Genomic DNA, 23,524 nt, shown 5'->3' with positions numbered 1-23,524 from the left:
CCTCAGGCCCAAGTTCATGTCCTGAGTCTGCCATTTACTTGTTATGTATAATTTTGGACATATTAAATGACCTCCCAGCTGCATTTGCCCATTTATTGGAATGGGTATAATCACACCCACTCCACTGGGGAGCCATGTGGATCGAATGAGATACTGAAGAGAAAATACGTAGCTCAGTACGTGGAAACAGTAAGAGCTCATTAAATGGCTGCTATTATTAAGTCACTGATTACATGTTTGCCTGACACTCCCAAGGAGACTGTGCCCTCGTTGAGGTCTGGTGCCATGAAACCTGCCACCTACAACTGGGTGAGTGGAGGAAACTTGCCCGCCCTGCTGAGCTCCACTTTCCTTGTCTGTAAATTGCGGTTACAAGACAATCTGGAGAGATAAATATTTGAGTTCCTGTTAAACTGTAAGCTCAAAAACAACCTGGGTCAACTTAAAAGAACCAGATGAGAGGAAACACAGGGAGCAAAGGCACATCCAACTTCTGCTTCACTTTGAAGATGCTGGGGTTGGTTTATAGTCAATTATTGCCTTGGTGACACACGTGGTTTGTATTCAACTCACCCACGAGTTCTGAACCAGGTAAAGGAAGAGTCAGAGAAGGGAGTGGTGTGTGTGGGGGGGTGGGGGGAGGGAAATGGAGGATAGAGAGAGGGTTTTCCAGAGACAGAACCACTGAGAATTTGTCTGGAGAAGAAAGAGATACTTTCGTTTGACTTTATTTTCCAATCATCACAACTAAGAGTAAAGAAACTACCAGCTCTGTGATTGTGACCAAGACCTTAAATTAGTAAAGAAATCTTTTACCTAGTGGTTTGATGTAGGGCGTTGACAAAAGTGAATGTTAGTGAATGTCACTGAGCTGATCCCCAGCTGGGTGGTAGGATTGAGAGGTCCCTGCCATTTCAGTTACACCAAAGTGTTCGTAGCCTATTTTTCCCCATCTTAATGAAAATTCTGTGATTTTCAAAAACTCTATTTCAAAAGAACTATAGCTGTGGCTCATAGTTTTCAAATTATGAAGTGGATTTTTTTTATATCACGTTTTCAACAGTTGCAATTTCCACCTCCTTGGGAAAGTTACAGGAAACACATAATCCCTCCCCTCCAACCCAGTGCTCCCTTGATTCTATGCTTATGAACTGGAGCTCAGGTATTTTCTAGCATGGCTCTGGCTGGAGTTAGCTTGTTCCCACTCCCTCACTTCAGCTGCCATGTGAGAGCTGTGAAGGAAGTCTCTGGGTTATTGCCTCTCTATACTTCATAGACTGCTCTGGCCCCCCGGCATTGGGTGACAGCCACACACAGCCTTCAGGTCTGAAGAGCTGGATTCTAAATCTTGATTTGTCAGTAATTTGTAACACTGAGAATGTATTTTCTCCATTCTGGGCCTCAAGCTTCTCACCTGGAAAACACCAGGGTCGGACTCCATCATTTTCTGTGTCTATTCAGGAGATCATACGGTTTTTCTTCTTTAGTCTGTTGATAAAGTGAATTGTATTGATCGGTTTTTGATTGTTCAACCTTGCATTCCCAGGATAAACCTCACTTAGTACTTAACTTTTCACGTATTGTTGGATTTGATTGGCCAGTATTTTGTTAAGGAGTTTTGAGTCCATGCTCAAGAGGGAGATTGATCTGCTGATATCTTTGCTTGTAATGTCTTTGGTTTTGGTATCTGAGCATCCCAACTGAATTGGATAATGTTCCCTCCTCTTCCATATTCTGGGAGAGTTCGTGTGGATATTATTTCTCCCTTAAATGTTTGGTCAAATTTTCCAGTAGACTCCATCGTTTTGAAGGTTTTTCATATTCTAGGCAGCTCCCAGATAACTGAGGGTCTTTCCTGGGGAAGGTTTGAAGGGGTGTCCCACCTCAGGCCTGTTAGAGGAATAGGGGAAACACTTTCTCCAAACCACACATGGAGGGTTCCTCTTCCATGGTTACTTTTGGTGCTGTGTCACCAACTTGCAGACCAATTTTCCCAGAATGATTTGGAGCCTCTGGGAGACAGCATGGATAGTGGAAAAAGCTCAAATCCTTGGCTCTAGCTCTTAGCGGTCACGTAGCCTTCCACCCACATTCCTAAAATTCTCAGAGCCTCGGTTCCTGCATCTATAACTGGGCAAGGTAAATTTTAGCTCGCAAGACTGGTACGAAGATAGGTTTTCAATGAGCGCTAGCCTCCTTCCTAGGAAATCGGAACACCCCGTCCTACTTTACTCAGGCTGTGGGACCCATCTGTGTATAAAGCCTGTTTGCTCACCTCTGAATCTGGGATAGAGTCTTTTGAAGGGACTCAGAAATGCGAAGACAGAGAGCTATTTTTTTTTTTCCCATCTGTTCAGCAAGACAAATGAGTTTACCTTGAAAACAGTCACGTTACAAAGTAATTGCTGGATCGGAACAATTTGTTATAATGCTTCAGTTGCAGGACTTCCCTGGTGGCACAGTGGTTAAGAATCCGCTGGCCAATGCAGGGGACACGGGTTTGAGCCCTGGTCCGGGAAGATCCCACATGCCGCGGAGCAACTAAGCCTGTGCACCACAACTACTGAGCCAGCACTCTAGAGCCCGTGAGCCACAACTACTGAGCCCGCGTGACACAACTACTGAAATCCGCATGCCTAGAGCCCGTGCTCCGCAACAAGAGAATCCACCACCATGAGAAGCCCGCGCTCTGCAATGAAGAGTAGCCTCCACTCGCCGCAGCTAGAGAAAGCCCGCATACAGAAACGAAGACCCAATGCAGCCAAAATAAAATAAAATAAAAAGATAGACTGTCACTCTCCAGTTGAAGAGAACAAGACTCAGGCAATTAAGTGATTTGTCCTTAAGATAATAAGTTGGGGATCCAAAATATAAGTCTAAGTTTTCTAACTCAGAGTCTACTGTTCTTTCTAAGACAGGACTATATTCTGATCATACCAATAAGTGGCTCTCTTCTTCTGTTAAGTTCCATGTCGTTTTAAGGACTCGAATTACCTTTATTTCACGGGATGCTCTTTTATTACAATATGACATGGTTATTGAAAGAAACAAAATCACAATCCTTTGGTCAACATACTTTCCATTCAAAAAGCACAGTGCTCTTTTGAACCTCTGGTGTTACACAGAAAGCCTGAGTTTTGAAATCAATCCTAGCTCCCTTAATTACACATTATGTTATTTTAGGCAAGTTTTTAAGGCCCTTTGATCCTCTGTTCCCTCATCTGTCAGATGGACATAATCACATCTACCTGTTGGGTTGCTGCAATGGTCAAATTACCTGTGTACGGTGTGGGTAGTGCCTAGAAGAATGTTAAGTGCATGGTGGAAGCTAAGTCAATGTGACTTTTCTCTCCTTCCTCCTGTCTAGCGTGTACTTTTTGATCCACTTCCAGCTCTCTAAAACTGTCTCCTAACATAGTAACTAATAACAGTGGAAACTAATCTTTATCACTAATGCACAATTCATCTGGGAGAAAGCCATTCCTCCTTAAATCAGGACTAATCAACAGGGCCTCAAGACCCAGACCCATCCTACCATGAGCTTGTAGGAACAGATGGAAAATGGGCTGTGCAGATGGGAAAACTCCATTTTCCAACAGGAATTATTTATTTGTGAAGTTGGAACCACTTGGAATGAATATTTTGAATCAGGAGGATGAAATATTGTAAGATTCAAAACAGGGCCATGAAATTAACTAATGCACTGCAACTCCCAGCATCACTGTGAGGCAGGGAGAAGGAATAATAATGGGGCTTTTAAAAAATGGTCCAAACACATAAATTATTTACTTGCGTGTGCATCAGTGTCAATGACTCCCTGAAGCTCTTCTGCTGATGGCATTATCCCTCACGCCCTTCCTAAGAAAGGCCGTTCTCATTGCAAGGTCCTTTGTCTTTGTGATCAGGTTATTATAGAACATGAACACTATAAATACATAGCTGTCATTTTATGAGACCTGTGTAGGGTTAAGCACTGTATGTGGTTTTCCCATACCTTATATCCAGCCCTTATGATGGTCCTGCAAAGTAGGTACTTTAAAGCCTGCTTTACAGATGAAGAAACTGAAATTCAATGATGTTAAGTGATGTACCCAAGTCACACTGTAGTATGGAAGAGTTTTTCCTGCTTCTGTTCTTGTGTGTCAGAGCTTTCCCCTAAGTGGCCCCTGAGCAATCAAAATGTTCACCCCATCTCATCACAGCCCTTTGCCCTCTGTATGGAGTCTTAGCTGGGCACCAAGGGTCTTCAAGATCTGATCCTTCCTTCTCCAGCTTTGCCTCCTTCACTTTCACCTGGAGCATCATGCTCCAGTTCCCAGTTCCTAGAACAGAGCGTTCATATCTCGGGGGTTTTGCTCATTTTGTTTGGCCTACCTGGAAAACTCAGCCCTGCCACCCAAGTACCCCACGTCTGGCCCTGTTCTGGCAATTACTTCTCCTCTGCCAGGACTCAGGTCACTCATAAATAGTCTAGGAGGCCTTGCCTGACGACAATGACACCCCTATCATCGGGCCGAGCTGAGTGCCCCTCTGTTGTGGTGGAGTACTCCTGGCTTTCCTCTCACCTAGCACTTATCCTCTGTGGGACTTAGCAGCTCTAGTGTCTGCCGTCACTGACAGGTGAGTCCTGCCTTACTCGTCTCTGTATGCCTGGTACCCAGCACCGCTCCAAGCACAGTGGAGTGTTCCTTGAACCGATGAGTAAATAAATGAATGGATGGATGCACGAGAATGAGAAAAGCTCCCTGCTAAAGCATCCATGTAGTATGTCTGTGGTATTCATAATGGCCTCAGATCAACAAATAAATAAGTTATCTGTATAGGAGTAAGTCACTAATGCCTCACAGAGATCCCAGAGAGGGGTGAAGGAAATCATAGTGCCGCCTGAGTGCTGTTCTCTGAGTGGGAAGGGTTGAGCTGGGAGACAGGTAGATGGGAGTGGACATGCATTTCCTGACCTGTTAAGTGCCAGTGAAGGAAGCTACCGACAGACCAATTTCAGGCAAGGGTCAATAATGGAAGGAAAGAAGTCCAAGTTAGTCAGTGGTATTTGGCTATAGGCCTTACCTAGGATGTCTGGAAAACGTTCTGTCTGTTGGGAAATCCATTCACATGGTTTACTGAGGTCTGATCACAGTAGGTGCTCAGTAAATACTTGTTAGGTAAAACAGAGAGAACTATACAGGGCTGAGCTCTTCTTTTCCCTCCCTAGATACAAGAGATCCAGGGTAATTAGAAATTCCAGGAGGAAGCAGCACCCAGGCAACTGGCCCCCCGTGGGCAGTGCGGAATGGAGGTTAACACAGGCCTTGGAGCTGGAAAAGTCTGTGTATATATCATGACTCTACCACTCTCCTGCTGAGCCTCTAAACCTCAGCTCTCTTTATTCATAAAGTATAAATGGTTCCCACCTCTGAAGGCTGTCATGGGTATTAGGTGAGATTATAGTACCTGGCTACAGCATGTATTCAATACTGAGAGTTTCCTTCTCCTTCTCTTGGGTCAGGGAACCTTGACATGAGGCAGCAGGAGACAAAATCCAAGCCACCCTGGTGTGTGGAAACGCAGTTCTTTGCACCCTGGCAGGCCTGGTTCTCGGAATGGGGCAGACCAGCGGCTGGCAGCTGGATAATAAGCCAGGATGGAGGAGGACTGGCAGGTCTGGCAAGTAATGGCCAGTAAGGACTGTGCTGAGGGAAGGCAGATCATCATCTCTGTCTCCAATTCCTCCTGCGCCTTTAGCAAAGTCACAGAACTTCTCTGAGTCTCAGCATCCTCATCTGTAAAATGCTCGCCATTCTTCTTGCATTCCACTCCATCCCTGGCCCAGCCTTGTGTTTTGTTCTGAGGATAGAGGGCATACATGTGCCCTAGACAATGCATAGGCCATTGCAGTGGACCTGGTCAGAAACCACTCCATCCAGGAGGTGGGGGAATAACCAGCCACCAGTGCTCCTTCCAGAGGCAGGTGTAGATTGGATCTCAGGCTCTGGAAGCTGCCACTGTGCACAGGACTTTGTTCTAGGTCTGCCTGAGAAATAGCAGGGGTCTTTTGGACCTCAAGTCAACTGAGGAAGATGTTGATGTGATTACAAGTGTGGTGATAGTTACAAAGAGTAGAGAAGATGAATCCAGTTTAGGGGTAGTGGTACCTTTGCTCTCTTTATCTGGCATTGGGATAAGGTGGCCAAGACCTGGCAACCTCTCAGATGCTTCATAACCCAACAATTCTGTCATTCATAGTGTCCTATACTTGGGAGGGACCACTCATCTTTCCCATTACTGACAGGTTTCCATCTTTTTTTTTTTTTTTTTTTTTTTTTACGGTACACGGGCCTCTCACTGTTGTGGCTCCTCCCGTTGCGGAGCACAGGCTCCGGACACGCAGGCTCAGCCGCCATGGCTCAAGGGCCCAGCCGCTCCGCGGCATGTGGGATCTTCCCGGACCGGGGCACGAACCTGTGTCCCCTGCATCGGCAGGCAGACTCTCAACCACTGCGCCACCAGGGAAGCCCTTCCGTCCTTTTTGAATGCTTCTGAGGACAGAAAACTACCTACCTTAGAGAACAGCCCACTTCACTGTTCACCAGTTCTGACTGTTAGTATGTCTCTTCTCTCAGGTTGAACCAAAGTCTCCCTAATAACTTTCCTCATTTCTCATCCCACTCTTGGACCCAGAAGGGAACAGAACACCTCTCCCAACTGTCTTTTTGTTCCTTTGCTGTCTCTCCCACTTGCTGACTATGAGGGCCCGTGGTGCCACAGTTGAGTAAGGAGTCAGAAGTGTCATTAACCAAGATCAGCCCTGGTGGGAGTATTCTGAGCTTGAGGTGGCTTATTGGGGATGGGCTGATTATTCAGAGGTGTGCACATATGGAACTTAAAAATGGAGGCTGTAGGTCAGGGTTTGAGTTCTGGAAAGTTTTATATAGTGAGGGACATATGATTTTGATCTTGCAGGATAAAAAGGCATCCAACAATTAAAAATAAGTGAAAAGGGTATTGCAAGCGGTAAGAAATCACAAACGTGCATAGTATCATTAGGAAGCAGTGCATGGTCCACGTGGCTGAAATAAAAATGGGGACAGAGTGGCAAATGAGGCAGGAGAGAGAGGCAGTGTTGAGACACAGGAACGCAGTGCAATGCTTATCTCCAGCAAGATATTAGCTGAGCTGTAGTTGGTCTTATTTGGTAGGTAATGGATAGCTGTTCAGTTAGTATGCAGTTTTATGACACTTTTTTATTTATTCAGAAGTATAGCCTCTTATAGGCCAGACCCTATTCAGGGCCCTGACACTTCAGCAGCGCAGGGCCCAGGATGTAGTATATGCTTTACCTGTATTTTCTGAATAAATAAGCGTGGCGGATGGCTTGTGAGATGTAAGGTGCTGGAACTTTACTTAGGACAGAATTTCTTAGTATCTTGCATAGAACACTAGTTCTGAGGAATGTTAAAATATTATTTGAAAATAAAAAGTACTTTGGTCAAATAAGTTTGGATTAAATAAGGGTAAGAGAATTTGTCTTTTTTTTTTTTTTTTTTTTTGCGGTACGCGGGCCTCTCACTGCTGTGGCCTCTCCCGTTGTGGAGCACAGGCTCCGGACGTGCAGGCTCAGCCGCCATGGCTCACGGGCCCAGCCGCTCCGCAGCATGTGGGATCTTCCCGGACCGGGGCACGAACCCGTGTCCCCTGCACCGGCAGGCGGACTCTCAACCACTGCGCCACCAGGGAAGCCCTCTTGTCTTGTTTTGTCTCAGTTGCATGTGCATTAGGCATTTAGACTCACCAAGGGGGAAGAGAGATAGCCTAGGGTGCTCCCCAAACTTACTTGAACATGGAACACCTGTCTGGAGGAGCACTGCTCGGTCTTAGTGTTCCAGGAAACACAGTCTGATAAATACAGACCTATAGGTATCAGAAAGTAAGTAAAGAATAAGAATGTTATTTTTTTATTATTGAAGTATAGTTGATTTACATTACTGTGTTAGTTTCAGGTGTACAGCAAAGTGATTCAGTCATATATATATTTTTTCCATTATAGGTTCTTATAAGATACTGAAAATAGTTCCCTGTGCTATACAGTAAATCCTTGTTGCTTGTCTATTTTATGTATAGTAGTTTACATCTGTTAATCCCGTACTCCTTATTTATCCCTCCCCCAACCCTTTCCCCTTTGGTAACCCTACGTTTGTTTTCTATGCCTGTGAGTCTGTTTCTGTTTTGTACATAGATTAATTTGTATTATTTTTTAGATTCTACATATAAATGATATTATATAATGTTTGTCTTTCTCTGTCTGACTTACTTCACTTAGTATGATAATCTCTAGGTCCATCCTTATTGCTGTAAATGGCAATATTTTATTCTTTTCTATGGCTGAATAATATTCCATTGTGTGTGTGTGTGTGTGTGTATGTGTGTGTATACCACATCTTCTTTATCATTTCATCTGTTGATGGGCACTTGGGTTGTTTCTATGTCTTGGCTATTGTAGATAGAGCTGCTATGAACATTGAGGTGCATGTATCTTTTTGAATTAGAGTTTTCATCTTTTCGGGATATATGCCCAGGAGTGGGATTGCTAGATCATATGGTAAGTCTATTTTTATTTTTTTAGGGAACCCCATACTGTTTTTCCATAGTGGCTGCACCAATTTACATCCCCACCAACAATGCAGGAGGGCTCCCTTCTATCCACACACTCTCTAGCATTTATTATTTGTAGACTTTCTGATGATGGCCATTCTGACCAGTGAGGTGATACTTCATTGTAGTTTTGATTAAGAAGCAGACTGGTTTTAATCATTAAGAGCATGGTAGAAGAACAAAGTGGAGAAGACCCAGCTACTTCTTAAAATATCTGACTGAGAAGGAACACATATAACTTCAGTTCACATTCCACTGATGAGAACTAATCACAAGGCCATGCCTCAATGCAAAGGGTGCTGGGAAATGAAATCTCTGCTGGACAGCTACTTTTTTCATCTTCAACTCCTCATTATGGAAGAGGGAGTAAAAATTTTGGTAGACAGGTAGCTATCTCTGCCACAGTGTCTGAAAGAAACACTCCATGACTGAGTTAAAGAGAGAAAACTCAAAAGAGTCTGAATGTGCAGCTTTACACTGCAGAGTTCCAAGGGCTGGAATTATGTCCCCTTTTCTCTGACTTTCAAAGGTGTATCAGTAAGCTTAGCCAAGTTTTGCCATGATAACAAACAATCCCAAATTCTTAGTGGCTTAATTTTTGTTCATGCTCCAAGGTTGACTTTTCTTTATGTATATGTCTATAATACTGATTTCTACTCTGTTCCACATTGGCCTTTGCTCCTGGTCCCAGGCTGCTCTCAGACAGCTTTCTGAATTGTGGTAGAAGAAAAAGAGAAGGTGGAAGAATCATACAATGTCTTTTAAAGCTACTGTTAGGAGTGACATGTTTCTTCTACCCATCTTTATTGACCAAAGTAAGTGATTGGGATCAACAGGGTGGGGTTGACAATTCTCTTGCTGGAAAGGGAGTCACGAGTCACAGGCCAAACTTAACATCAATGAGGTGGGAATGTATCACCCCCTAGGGAGAGGATACAAGTTTGTAACACTAGATATTTTGAAAAATAATATAATACACCCTACAGGGGACCCAGAATTCCCACCCTTTGGAGTTAGGGCACTGGAAGTTCCTGTGGAATTGCCCACCAATTTCAGGGGAGAGTCACACCTTCCGTTGTTGGCAGTCACTCAGCATTAAAAAGAGGATTTAGATTTCCAGTCTTGTGAATGTCAGAGGTAATGTCTTCCTCACTTGGGCTGCTCTCAGCATCCCTGGAGTCCTGTGTTCAATACTCTCTCCTCAACACACGTGATGAGGGAAGGACCCCAAATCCTGGCTTATGGAATTAAGGGAAGAACGTATACAACCTGGTGTGTGTGTGTATGTGTTGGGGATGAGAGGATGGCGAATTCTGAAAAATAAGTGGAAAAGAGATTAGATGTGGCTTGCGTATGCTCTTCCCTTTCCTGGAAAGATAATCTCCCTTTACTCACCTGGAAAAATTCCACTCAACATTTCAGGGTGAGCACAAGTGTCTTATCACAGGAAGCTCTCACTGATCTGCTTAAGTGGAGCATTTATACCCTCTGTTTGCCTTCCTCATTCCCAGGAGAAATCTAACAAAGTGCTTGTCACATACATACAATTATTTATTTTCTTGCTATTATGGGTTGAATTGTATACCTGCTTAAAGACAGGTTGGAGTCCTAACCCCTAGTGCCTCAGAATGTGACTTTATTTGGAACTAGGGATTTTACAGAGGTAATCAATTTTAAGGTAATGACCTTAAAGTAAGGTCATTATGGTGGGCTTTCATTTAATATGATGTGTCCTTATAAAAGGGGGAAATTTGGGCACAGAGACTGACATGCTTACAAGGAGAACACCATGTGAAGATAAAGGCAGAGATCTTGGTTATATTTATGTCTATAAGCTGAGGGACACCAAAGATTGCCAGCAAACCAAGCACAAGCACAAAACAGATTCTCCCTCACAGTCCAAGGAACTAACCCTGCAGACACCTTGATTTTGGACTTCTAGCCTCCAGAACTGTGAGGCAGCACATTTCTGTTGTTTAAGCTACCCAGTTGGTAGTGCTTGGACACAGCAGTTCTAGCGAGCTGATATACTTGCTTACACATCTGTTCCCCCAATTTCCTCCCAGTCTTGACACCCTCCCCAACTTGAGTCCATCCTGGAGGAAAGAAACAAAGCTTTCTTTCTTCTTCTTCCTCTTCCCCTTCCCTCCCCCTTCCTCCTTTTCCCTCCCCCTCTCCCCCCCTTTTCCTCCTCAGCCCCTTCCTCTTCCCCCTCCTCCTCCTTTGGCTCCAAGGGAGGGTAGAAAAGGGATTAAAAGGATAACAAATTTTAGAAGAACAAATCGGAGCTGTGTGGAGAGGAGAAGATGACAAGTAGTGAGAGCCACATCTCTGAAGGTGTTCAAACACAGGGAGGCTGAAGGAAACTCTGCTAAGGACTGGTTCTATGAGAATGCTGAGAAAGTGCTTTGCTGGTTGGAATCTCCCAGGGATTGGCCTATTGATCAATATTTTGGAATTCTGGTGATATGGAACCTCACGGAACTGTCAGAGATTGTGTGGGAGAGCAGGATGTGTGTTTTGAGCAAGGGCTTAGTATAAGGTGCCAATTGCTCTCCACCAGATAAGTCTTTGTCAGAGCTCAATCTGCCCATGAATTTGTCTGGAATCCATTCCCAGCAGCACCATCTGCTTGTGATTGTCCTACCATCTGACTGTTTACCCTCTGTCAACCGCCCTCCCGTGGGCACTCCCACCACCAGTAAGAGTCCACCCATTGTCCAACCTGGATAAACTGAGTCTGAGGAGAGACCTGGCAGCACAGAGAGGGAGGAGGAGGGAGACCATCCAACACACTGGTGTTCAGGGCCAAGAGCCCACCACGCCTTCACACAGGACCTGGGGAGGGAGCGTGTGGCTGAGCCAGAGCCATATTGTGCCCCAGGCAGACTGATGGCTCCACAAGTAATATTGATGCCTTTTGTTTGGAAACTCTTTGTGGAGGCTTACCATGTCCCAACCAATCACGCTAAATGCTGGGCTTCCCCCAAGCCACTTTGCCTTTTGCACAGCCCCATGGCCAAATGTGCAGGCAGATGAGCGGCCCTGAATGCTAATGAGCGGAATGGCTGGCATTCCAGAGGCACCAGCTCTGGGAACCCCTACCTTTGTTGCTAAGGAGACTTGCAAGCAGAGCTGAAAGGCTCTCACAAGGGGTGGGGGGCGAGGAGGGGGGAGCAGAAAGGCGAGTGTTTATTTTCAGAGCCACACAGTTCTCCAGCCAGCTCCAAAGCTGTCCAGTTTCTGATCCCAATTAGAATATAAAATCCCGTTATTGTTTCTCTCAATGATCTCGGGAAATTCCTCTGAAGAGTTAGTGGGCACTTAGCAAACTGTGGATGGCGCGATCTGTACAGTTGTGCTTCCGCTTGTGTGAACCGCTCGTGTCCAGAGTCCTGAAAACACCCTTTATTCCTGTCTCCAGAAGGTGATGATGAGCTGGGGGTACTGGAAGAGGGCAAAACGTTGCTGGCTTTTCCAAATGTTCATGTGGAGGTGCCATTCCACAAACGTGTTCCAGGTTCCCTTTGGATGGTGAATCTGGGCTCTGTGCTGGAGACAAAGACCAGGAAGACCTTGGTCCTGGCTTGGCGTGTCCACTAGACTTGCTGGGGAGTCAGATCACACACACTAACGGGAATTCTGTGGGTTATTTGCTCTAACTGTGACCTGCAGGGCACCACTGGACTGGAAGTTGTGCACTGGGTTCTGGTCCTGACTTCGTCACTCACTAGCTGTTACTCCTTTGGCAAGTCCATTTACCATCCGAGCCTCAGTGTCTCATCTGTACAATGGGCATAGGAATGCCCACCTGGTTGGGTTATGGTGAGGAGTAAGGACAGGAGAGAGAATGAAGAATAGAAATGTGGAGGACATGGTCTCTGCACTCTAGGACCACACGACCAGTGAGCCAACCATTGGCTTATAAGGTGTCTGTATCTGGAAAGGGCGCATAATGATTTGGCCCATTGAATGGTGTAAAAGGAAACACTGTATAAGAATAAAATAGAAAGCCAGTTCCCCCTTGTGGAGCACATCTCTGTGCCAGTGTCAGGCAATTTGTATACATTATCCCCTTCAATGTGAATGACTCTATGGGGAGGTAGTGGATTGCTCAGGGTCACACATCTGGGAAAGAGTCTGCCCAGGTGGTGAGATCCAGCCTCTGCTATGTCTTCAGTGCTCTTTCCATCTTTAGAGGCTGAGGTTTTTGGAGAGTTGGGGCAGATGCAGTCGACACCAAGTCCCTCCAGGGAATCCTGGAGGTTAACCAGGCCACTGCACACAGACACCCATTTAGAAAGATTCTGCTAGAGAAAGCTGGTCAAGATCACAAACACCAGACTCCCTCTACCCAGTGTTTATTAGAAGTTCACAATGACACAATCACAGGGAGTATACGAAACAAATCTGATCTGAGAAAAAAAAAAAAGAGAGAGAAGGGTAACATTGTCCATAAGCAAACCATGCAAAAGCTTTAGCATAGTGGTCACTAAAAAATATTCTGAAGCATAATGACCTCATAGCATTTTGCTGTTTGTGTCCAGTGGTTTGCTTCACAGCCCGGCCTCATTTAACCTCTGTTGTCACTTTGTCACCGAGATATCTAAGCTGTTCTCTATGGCTTAAGTTGATTTTTTGGGTTTTTTTTAATGCTTTACTCAGAGAAAAATCTAATGAGTATTTACTTGTACAAGGGCAAGTCTTACAAATACACACCCTCCCACCTACATACCACACACATCCTGGGGTAAAGCAGTGGAGAACTCCAGACCGGAGATGATCTAAGAGCAACTGGCCCTTGGTTCTAGAAAGCAGATGTATCTCAAAATTTGTTTGTGCTGTAGCAGTAGCGTTATTGCTCTCTGCCATTTCACACAGACCGTTGTTCAAGCTTCCTGATGCTCAGCAGCTAAGTGAAGGGACATAAGAAAGGCCCACATCTCTACGATGTGTCTGCATGACATGGCTTTCAGTGCTTATAAAACTCCCCTGAAAAGTACAATTACTCCTGTTTTACAGGTGAAGGAACTGAAGCTCAGGGAGATTTAACATTCGCCAAGGCTGCCACCTACTAAGTGCCTGAACTGGATTTTGGCTGGTTTTTTAAATTAATTAATTAGTCTATTTTATTTTATTTTTTTAACATCTCTATTGGAGTATAATTGCTTTACAATGGTGTGTTAGTTTCTGCTTTATAACAAAGTGAATCAGTTATACATATACATATGTTCCCATATCTCCTCCCTCTTGCGTCTCCCTCCTACCATCCCTATCCCACCCCTCTAGGTGGACACAAAGCACCGAGCTGATCTCCCTGTGCTATGCGGCTGCTTCCCACTAGCTGTCTATTTTACATTTGGTAGTGTATATATGTCCATGCCACTCTCTCACTTCGTCCTAGCTTGCCCTTCCCCCTCCTCATGTCCTCAAGTCCATTCTCTATGTCTGCGTCTTTATTCCTATCCTGCTCCTAAGTTCTTCAGAACCCTTTTTTTTTTTAGATTCCATATATGTGTGTTAGCATACAGTATATGTTTTTTTCTTTATGACTTACTTCACTCTGTATGACAGTCTCTAGGTCCATCCACCTCAGTACAAATAACTCAATTTCATTTCTTTTTATGGCTGAGTAATATTCCATTGTATATATGTGCCACATCTTCTTTATCCATTCATCTGTCGATGGACACTTAGGTTGCTTCCATGTCCTGGCTATTGTAAATAGAGCTGCAGCGTATCCCTCCAGCCAATTATCCATAGGCACAACCCAGCAGCTTTCTTCTGCTTCACTTCTCTGAGCCTCTGTTTCCTCATCTGTAAGGAGCTGTGAAAGCTGCCACATCGAGTTGTCAGAGTTGGATGAAACAGAATACGTCAAGTTCCTGACACACAGTAGTTGCCCAATGCATATTACATTTTCTGATCTAATATTCTAATTTCCCTCATTTGGTACTTTGGTAGCATGAGAAAGCCATGTTTTTCTGCTTACTTCTCTGTTCTAAAAGGCAGCTAGGAAGCCCAAGGGCTCTAGAGTGTTAGAGGGGCATTTTTCTGGGCAACTCAAGGATTATAAAAACTAGAGCAGGAGAGACTAGAAGGCCCTCAGAGATCATTTATGTTGGTGGATCCAAATTATTTTGTTCTTAAGGTTTAATTTATAAGATTTTAGGAGATACCCCACTATGTAAAATGTATTAAAGGGGATGCTCAGAGACCTTTCTGTTTGCTTTTTCCCTTGACCTAACTCCTTCATCCTGTCTTCCACACACAGAGATTGGAAAATCAGGATCCAGGTCATTCAGCATTAATGATGGTACTGGGAATACTTCTGTCTCTGAAGTCCTGGGCTTCCTTCAATGAGCTCATACTGCCTGAGTGGTGTGATGTGAATGTAAGTATGTATGTTGTGGCCAGGGTGGTGCAAATTGCAGGGGGGTGGATGTTAAGACTAGAAGAACTGTGGGAACTGATGGAAAGTTTTACTTGGTTTTCCTGCCAGAGGAAACAAAGAAGATGTTACCTATTTCCACAATCCTTTGTTCCAGGAGTCCCTCCTCAAAAGTTGTATTCAATACTCTGGGAAAATATCCTTGGAGACAGTGTAACATCATCTAGTTTTGTACTAGAGAAAATATTGAACTTGTTCAGAAAACTTCACTTGAAATTCTGCTTCTGCTGCTTAGTATTAAGATAATATATTGTTAATACTTTTATTTTTCTTACAATGTGGAAATCCTAGAATAGTGACTAGAGGAAAGGCTGACTTACTCATCCAAAAAATATATATTTAGGTCTATTATTTCACAGGCATTTTTGGGAGTTGACAACATCTAGCATGTTTTTTACTATATGGAATTGCAGGGTTTGCAAAAAAACAGTTTGATCAGCAATACTGAAAAAAAATCATTGAATATTCATCACCAGCTTTATAAGAATAGAAGGGGATTTTAAGAAATTGGGTTTTTGCCACCTCAGAAGAGAAAACCTGGTTTCCTTGTATCACTTTGAGCTGCTTATGAGTGAGCATCATAGCCAGAAACCAAGTCCAAGCTCAAAGTGTTGACAATAGCTGCATTGGCCTCAACTCTGACAGCGCCTCCACCACTGCACTCGGGCTGAGGAGAAACATGTGTCCGGGTAAAAAGGGAGACAAAGGGAACATCTGTTCTCACAATATGGGCTTGTTATCATAGCTCCTTTAAGTACTGCAGAGCTGGCTCCAAGAGCATATTTTCTCCAGCATGGAATCTCCGCAAGGCTTGGTCAATTTTCCGAGGGCTCAGGGACAGGTTGTAAATGAGATTGTAGTTGTGAATGAGGCATCTGGCTCGTTCATTCTCCAGAACTCCTGCCATTGGGTTGGGTGGGTGGGAGATTTTTAAAAGAGTATTTTTTTTTTAGAGTATTTTTAAAAGAAAAAACAAGAAAGAGGAAAATTCATTAGCTTGAATGACTTCTGAGCAAGAATTAAATGCTAATATTTTGAAATTTTAAGCTTCTTAAAAACCAAGTGACACCCTTAAAAGATATTTACAATCCTGGCTATGCATAATAGATGTTGAGAGGAATCTGAGGGTGATTTTGGGGAGGAGATGGGGTCCAATATAATCCATAGGTAGACTCTAAAGCGATTTTAGCTTGTTCTTCGTAGCCATAAAACTTTAAAAGACCAAGTTTTGAAAATGGTGGGGTGCCGGCTAAAAGCAATTCCTAATTGCTCTAGTTTATGTTTATCTTACTGAAATATCCAAACATGTTCCTAGACATGCAGGATTTAAACAGCTCATTTTTATGCATTTCTGGAAATATATTTACTGTGACTCCCTCCAGCTTGCTGTGTGATCACAGGTAAATCACCTAACTTCTTGTGGTTTAGAGTCTAGATCTGTATAATAGAGATGGTGGTGCTTATCACAGGACATACTCTGGTACCCACATGTTATAGGTACCAATACCAATGTGTTGTCCATGCTAAGGGTAAGTAGATTTTGATAACTGCAGAGAGGAGTTTAAGGGTAGAACACAACAACAGCAAAGGTCAGTGACTCATTCATAAGCTCTTAATTGTGAGCTTATATATGTCAGATACTGTGCTTGGGAATAGAGAGGATTTTGAGAAGTGGTCTGTTACCTTAGGAAGATCAACCAATTGAGGTGATAAGAGATGCAGAAAATTAACTAGAGTGCAACAACAATAACAATAATGACTGATACTCATATATAACATTTACCATGTTTCAGGCACCCCTCCAAACAATTTATCAATATTAACTCACTTAACACAACAACCCATTTTACAGAGAGAGAAACTGAGGCATAGAGATGGACAGTCACTTGCCCAAGGTTGTTCTAGTCCATGCATTTAACCACCATACTGTATTATAGAATGAAGGGAAAGAGATTGTTTCAAGCAGGGCTCAGATTGTTTTCTAAATATTTTCCATGAATTGTAAAGATCTACGCTACAGGTGTCAAGCTTTTAAATATCTTTTATAGGGGTGAGATACATCCCTTGTGTGTGGCTCTTCTAGTCTCCTGTACTTGTGCAGACTATAATAATGATTGTGAAATTCTTTCTCAAAGAATCCAGAAGGAGTGGTCCCCTGGTCATTTTGCAGAAAGCCACGACCAGTCTATTAGATTTGGGCTATAGTGGATACCTGTCATCTCTGTTTGAGCTCTGTTTGGATTTAAACGTGCAAGGACAGTTGAGCATGATGCTCCTCTCTGAACTGCTCTCTAATGAGTGTTTTTAACAGTGGACTACAGACAGCTGGGGTCCTAATGTGATTTATTCCATTCAGTTCTATTCAGTTCAGTCCTCTCCTGTCCCTTCCCATCCCAACCCATCCCATCCCATCCCATCCCATCCCATCCTATCCCATCCCATCCCATCCCATCCCATCCCATCCCATCCCATCTCATTCCATACCATCCTATCCCATCTCACCCCATCCCGTCCTATCCAATCCACTGTTTTTTAATTGTCTGTTCTATTCAGGTTTATTTACTGTCTCTTTCTCCTATTAGAATGTTGGTCCTTTCCTCTGCAGAAATATCTTCCTTTGAGTTGGCCAATTGCATCTTTACAATTTTCTGGATTGGGTGGAGGCTCTTGACCTGGTCTAGGTTGGATCCCTCAAGACATTTCCTCATATTCCACCTCTGGAAATATAAGTCATGGACTTTGGAGTAAGTGTCTGACTGAGGAAGTTACTTTAATTTTCGAGCCTCAGTTTCCTTGACTCTAAAATAGGGATAATCAAATTGTTTGAAAATTAATAAAATAGTAAGTGCTTAGCACAATACCCAGAACTATTAAGCACTCATTAATGTAGGTATTTTTATAGGATAGTTATAATGGTTATATCATCAATATTACTTAAAATACACAAGAAAATATTTTAATTAGAAGAAATTATTTATATATAAAATTTAGTTTATATTTTAATTAAAAATTAGAATTAATATTAAAAAATGCATATAAGAATTACCACTGGTGTGTGGGGGGACCTTTTCTTCTATCTTCTAAGTTTTACCGTTGGTAGAGGATTCGCGCATCAGACAAAAGTCCATTGACTGAAATTTATCTCTGTCTAATTTGCTGTCATTAGGGGATGCCCAAGACAGCTGCATAAAATAACCTTACAATCCATCTTAGTGTTGGGAAGCTTGTCCTTGTCCCACCAGAACCAGAATGAAATAAGAACCTCTTTACTATCCACTTCATGTTCAGTTTACAAAGAACTTTTAAATCTCATTGGATCCTTTCTCAAATCTGGGAGGTATGTTTTATTATTATCAGTCCTATTTTATAGACAAGGAAACAGGCTTGGCGAATATAAGTGACTCAGCAATTGGTGAAGTCTGGACTTGAATATGGTTAAAAACACACAAAGAAACAAACCAACAAAGCAACAAACAGAATCTCATGAACTTTCTGGTGTGTCATGGGAGATTGGTGTAGCGGGAAGTCCAATAGAACTGGGTTAGAATTATGCCTCAACTTCCCACCTGCTGATATTTTATCACTTTGAGTGTGGCTTTCTCCTCTGTAAATAAGGACACTAATCCCTTCAGCATGTGGTTGATGTGAGGAGTTAGTGATGCAGCATATGTTAAGTCCAGACCCGTGTCCTTGAGGGCTCTCATTGCACTATGCCTCCTTGAACTCTAAAATATTTTCTGTCTAGCCTTCAGTTCACTGGGAAAATTCCCAATCTACCAGTCACTCAAATATTTATCCCAACCACCCATCTTTCTTTAGAAAGCATGACCAGTTATTCATAGTCATTCCTTATTTCTTTCTCTTCAAGGATATTTTCTTGACAACCCCCATTAAAGAATAAGCTCAGAGTAGGTTCCCAGAAATGCTAATTTGATGATGGATGTTCTGCCTTCACCCTGGATGAGGAACGCCCTGGCCTACATATTTCCTTGCACATAATAAAGAGCACTGATTCATCATTGGGCAGAATAGGGATGATCTGCTCAGTGTCTAGAGGAGGGCCATGGTGGTCTGCTAAATACTGTGGCTAATAAACCAACAAGATGACCTCAGTTAATCCTCTTTCCTCATTAAAGATAGTTATAGATGTTTCCAGATTTGGCTGACACATTCCTTGGCTATTGAGGAACTAATGAATTTCATAGAAACAGAGAAAACAGGCATAAATAGTGAAAAGGCCATGAGAAAGTCATTTCAAATCTGCCAGAATCTGCCCCAAAGTCAACAAAACTCCATTTTTCCCCAGAGCAGTTCAGAAGTATGAGAAAGGTCCCAGTCTTTGGGAGTCTCTTAGCAACTAAATTTATGATCCATCATCCATCATCAAAACTCAGCATTTGTTTCTTTGGAAACGTCTTTTCTCTCTACCTGATTTTTGGTTTTGTTTTGTTTTTGTTTGTAACCCCATCAACACTCTCACAGTCTTGATATGTATACACAGACTCATGAAATAAAGGTTATTTCAGTAAACTTTTGATCTCCTTTTTTCCCAGTATCTTCCCTAAATGACCCATTTCGGCTTTCCTTGTGTTCTCCTCTGGTTGAACCTTTGGTGGACACTGCGTAGAGAATGAAGCCTCATTCCAGCCTTCAGGATTCACAATAGGGTCTCAACTTCACTATTCAATCCAACGTGACAGTCAGTCCTGTCTTTCTCACTCTCTTCCCCATCATACTCATTCTCACCTTCTAACCTTTGCAGAAGATGGTTTCACACTCAGAATGCCCTACCCAGCTATTCAAAGTCTACCTCTCCTCTGGGCTCAGCTCAAATTCTCTCTTCCAAGAAGCCCTCTCTGAGTACTCACTGAGCTTTTTTCATCTCTTCTGTCTTTTCTTTGGACTCTTTAAGTCTAGTTTGTGTCTTTAATTATAATACTTTATTCTGTCTTAAAATTTTTTCTTTTATTGGCTTTGAACTATTGGCAGCCTCTGTGTCTTACCTAAAAGTTCCTTGAGGCCAGAGACCATGTCTCATCCTTTCTGGTTTCCCTCCTGGTCCAGCCTCTAGCACAGGGCTGGGCTCATAACAAATGTTTAATAAATGGGTTTCTAATTCATCTAGATGAATTTTTTACCTAAAATTTTCATTTCCCCCTCTCTTTGGTATAGTTATTAGAAGTCCTTGGGTATTATATGGTATTCATACTTCATGTGGTCTAGAATTAACTTGCATTGGAAATTCAAAGCAAAATGAAACAAAAACATACAGAGAATGAAAAGGCATTAGTGCTGTTATATGATTACTTCTAGAAAGTACTAATGTGTACACTAACTTTTTTTATTGAGATGTAATTGATATATCACATTGTGTAAGTTTAAGATATACAATGTGATGATTTGATACACATATATATTATGAAATGTTTACTGTAATAAGGTTAGTTAACAAATCCTTTACCTCCCATAATTACCATTTTGTTGTTGTTGTTATGGTGAGTACGTTAAAGCTCTACTCATAATAACTTTCAAGTACACAACACAATATTGTTAATGAGAGTCACCATGCTGTACGTTAAATCCTTGGAATTTCTTATAACTGTAAGTTTCTACCCTTTGACCAACATTTCCACATATTTCCTGGCAACCACCATTTCTATGTGTTCCATATTTTTAGACTCCACATATAATGCTAAGTCTTCATGAACAACAGTATGTAGTTAAGTACAACAATTTCAGTGCGTGTGTTTTTGTATGTGCTGCCTCTTTTCCATTTCACAGGTCTCTGACCTAGTTCTAAATTTCATTATCTCACTTAAGCATTACAATAACATCCTTTATCCTTTTTATAATTTAAATTTCTCCTTCATTCTTCACATAGCCATCAAGGACCTTTCTGAAATACAACTTCATCATACCACTCCCCTGCTTAGAAACACAAGGTGCTCACTATCTTTGAATAAATCCAAGTTGTTTGGTCGGTCATCTAAGACCGTCCTAGATCTGATCCTATCCTATATTTTCACCTTTTTCATTTAATATTCTTCTTAATAGCCCTTGTATTCTATTCAAACCGAATTCCTTGTATTGAGCTTCATACATAATGCTTTGCTTGGCTAACTTGCATGTTTGCCAGGAAGGGCCCTCTATTTCAGTCCTTTGTATACAAACTGCACTTTCCCTTAATGATCAATTTCACACTAACATAACCTTATCACCTCACTAGGAATGAATTCTCCTTTGTCTGAATGCCCACATAGCACCCTCTAATGGCATTCATCACCTTCTATTTTGGGTTTAGTTATTTATGTACATTCATTTATTTGTTTCCTAAAAAAAAGTTTGAACAGAATTGTGCAAGGTACTCAGGATAAAAAAGTATCTTAGTACTTAGGTAGTACTAAGTCCCAAATAGAAAAATACAATATATCAAATATGATAATGGGTGTTAAAGAACTGTAAGAGGCCAGATAAATGTTGGCCTTAATCTGTCTGGGGAAATCATGGGAGTCTCAGAGGAGTAGAGCTTGAGTTCTGACATAAAAGGTGTTTAGGTATTAATTAGCCAGGTGGACAGTGTGGGGAGTTGGCGGGGACAGAGGAGAGGCAGACAGCTCAGGTAGAGGGCGTAGGGTTAGAAAAGGCACAGCCATGGGCTTCTCTGGTGGCACAGTGGTTAAGAATCCACCTGCCAATGCAGGGGACATGGGTTCGAGCCCTTGTCTGGGAAGATCCCACATGCCGCGGAGCAGCTAAGCCCGTGCATTACAACTACTGAGCCTGTGTGCCACAACTACCGAAGCCCACGCACCTGGAGCCCGTGCTCCACAACAAGAGAAGCCACAGTAATGAGAAGCCTGTGCACCGCAACGAAGAGTATCCCCTGCTTGCCACAACTAGAGAAAGCCCATGGCAGCAACGAAGACCCAATGCAGCCAAAAATAAATAAATAAATTTTTTTTTGAAAAAGAAAAGGCACAGCCACAGTAGAAAGCAAGGTACAGTTGAGGAAGGCAAGTTATTCATTATGATGGGGTAAGATATGCTGAGAGAATTACAATAGAAGGAGAAGATACTGGTCAGGTGGATAGAGACCAGCTTTTGCCTTGCTAAACAGTTTAGAGTTCAGCCTGTTAGCAGGCATGCTGATGATTTCAATCAGGGGAATTACAAGGTTGGATTGTAGGTTAGACTCAGAGAAACTGTAAGCAACCTGGTGGGGGATTCATGTCTGATTCATCTCTGTGTTTCCTGATTGTGCTCAGCATAGTGCCAGGCACATGGTTTATGTACAAATTGTATTTGTTAAGAAGTGAAAGAAAGGGATGTGTCCACTCTTAGACTGCAACACAAATGGAAAGGTGTGTGACTGCTTCCATGTCCTGGCTATTGTAAATAGTGCTGCAATGAACATCGGGGTGTATGCATCCTTTCAAACTATGGTTTTCTTTGGATATATGTCCAGGAGTGGGATTGCAGGATCATATGGTAGCTCTATTTTTAATTTTTTAAGGAACCTCTATACTGTTTTCCATAGTGGCTGTACCAATTTACACTCCCACCAACAGTGTAAGAGGGTTCCCTTTTCTCCACACCCTCTCCAGCATTTACTGTTTGTAGATTTTTTGCTGATGGCCATTCTGACTGCTGTGAGGTGGAACCTCATTGTAGTTTTGATTTGCATTTCTCTAATAGTGATGTTGAACATCTTTTCATGTGTTTTTTGGCCATCTGTATGTCTTCTTTGGAGAAATGTCTATTTAGATCTTCTGCCCATTTTTTGTTTGAGTTGTTTGGGTTTTTTGATACTGAGCTGCATGAGCTGTTTGTATATTTTGGAGATTAATCCCTAGTCGATTGCTTTGTTTGCAAATATTTTCTCCCATTCTGAGGGTCGTTCTGAATGGACAAAGAAGATGTGGTACATATATACAATGGAATATTACTCAACCATAAAAAGGGATGAAATAATGCCATTTGCAGTGACATGGATGGGCCTAGAGATTGTCATACAGAGTGAAGTAAGTCAGAAAGAGAAAGAAATATATAATATTGCTTATATATGGAATCTAAAAAAATGGCACAGATGAACTTATTTGCAAGGCAGAAATAGAGTAACAGATGTAGAAAACAAACTTATGGTTACCAAGGGGGGAAGAGGAGGTGGGATGAATTGAGAGATTGGAATTGACATGTATACAGTACTATATATAAAATAGATAACTAATGAGAACCTACTGTATAGCACAGGGAATTCTACTTGGTGCTCTGTGGTGACCTAAATGGGAAGGGAATCTAAAAAAAAAAATATATATATATATATATATATATATATATATATACACACACACACACACATATATATACACATATATATACATATATATATACACACACATATATATACACATATATATACATATA

The 23,524-nt window shown here is 42.3% G+C and overlaps 1 protein-coding gene and 1 long non-coding RNA gene across 2 annotated transcripts in view; one reads left to right on the top strand and one right to left on the bottom strand.

Annotated features, from left to right (window-relative positions):
• Window positions 1-23,524, top strand: part of LOC113621502 (uncharacterized) — a 265,397-nt gene that overhangs the window by 27,789 nt on the left and 214,084 nt on the right. The window lies entirely within an intron of this gene.
• The window catches only part of CUNH1orf87 (chromosome unknown C1orf87 homolog), a 113,896-nt gene continuing 105,935 nt past the window's right edge, over window positions 15,564-23,524 (bottom strand). Inside the window, 1 exon segment of the mRNA XM_027108354.1 lies at window positions 15,564-16,000. Coding sequence (XP_026964155.1) covers window positions 15,840-16,000 — 161 coding nt within the window. The 3' untranslated portion in view covers window positions 15,564-15,839.

Source organism: Aethalodelphis obliquidens, unplaced genomic scaffold (assembly GCF_003676395.1).
Source record: "Aethalodelphis obliquidens isolate GAN/ISIS:26980383/991018 unplaced genomic scaffold, ASM367639v1 scaffold9, whole genome shotgun sequence".
Lineage (NCBI taxonomy): Eukaryota > Metazoa > Chordata > Mammalia > Artiodactyla > Delphinidae > Aethalodelphis > Aethalodelphis obliquidens.
This window is presented reverse-complemented; position numbering and strand designations above follow the sequence as displayed.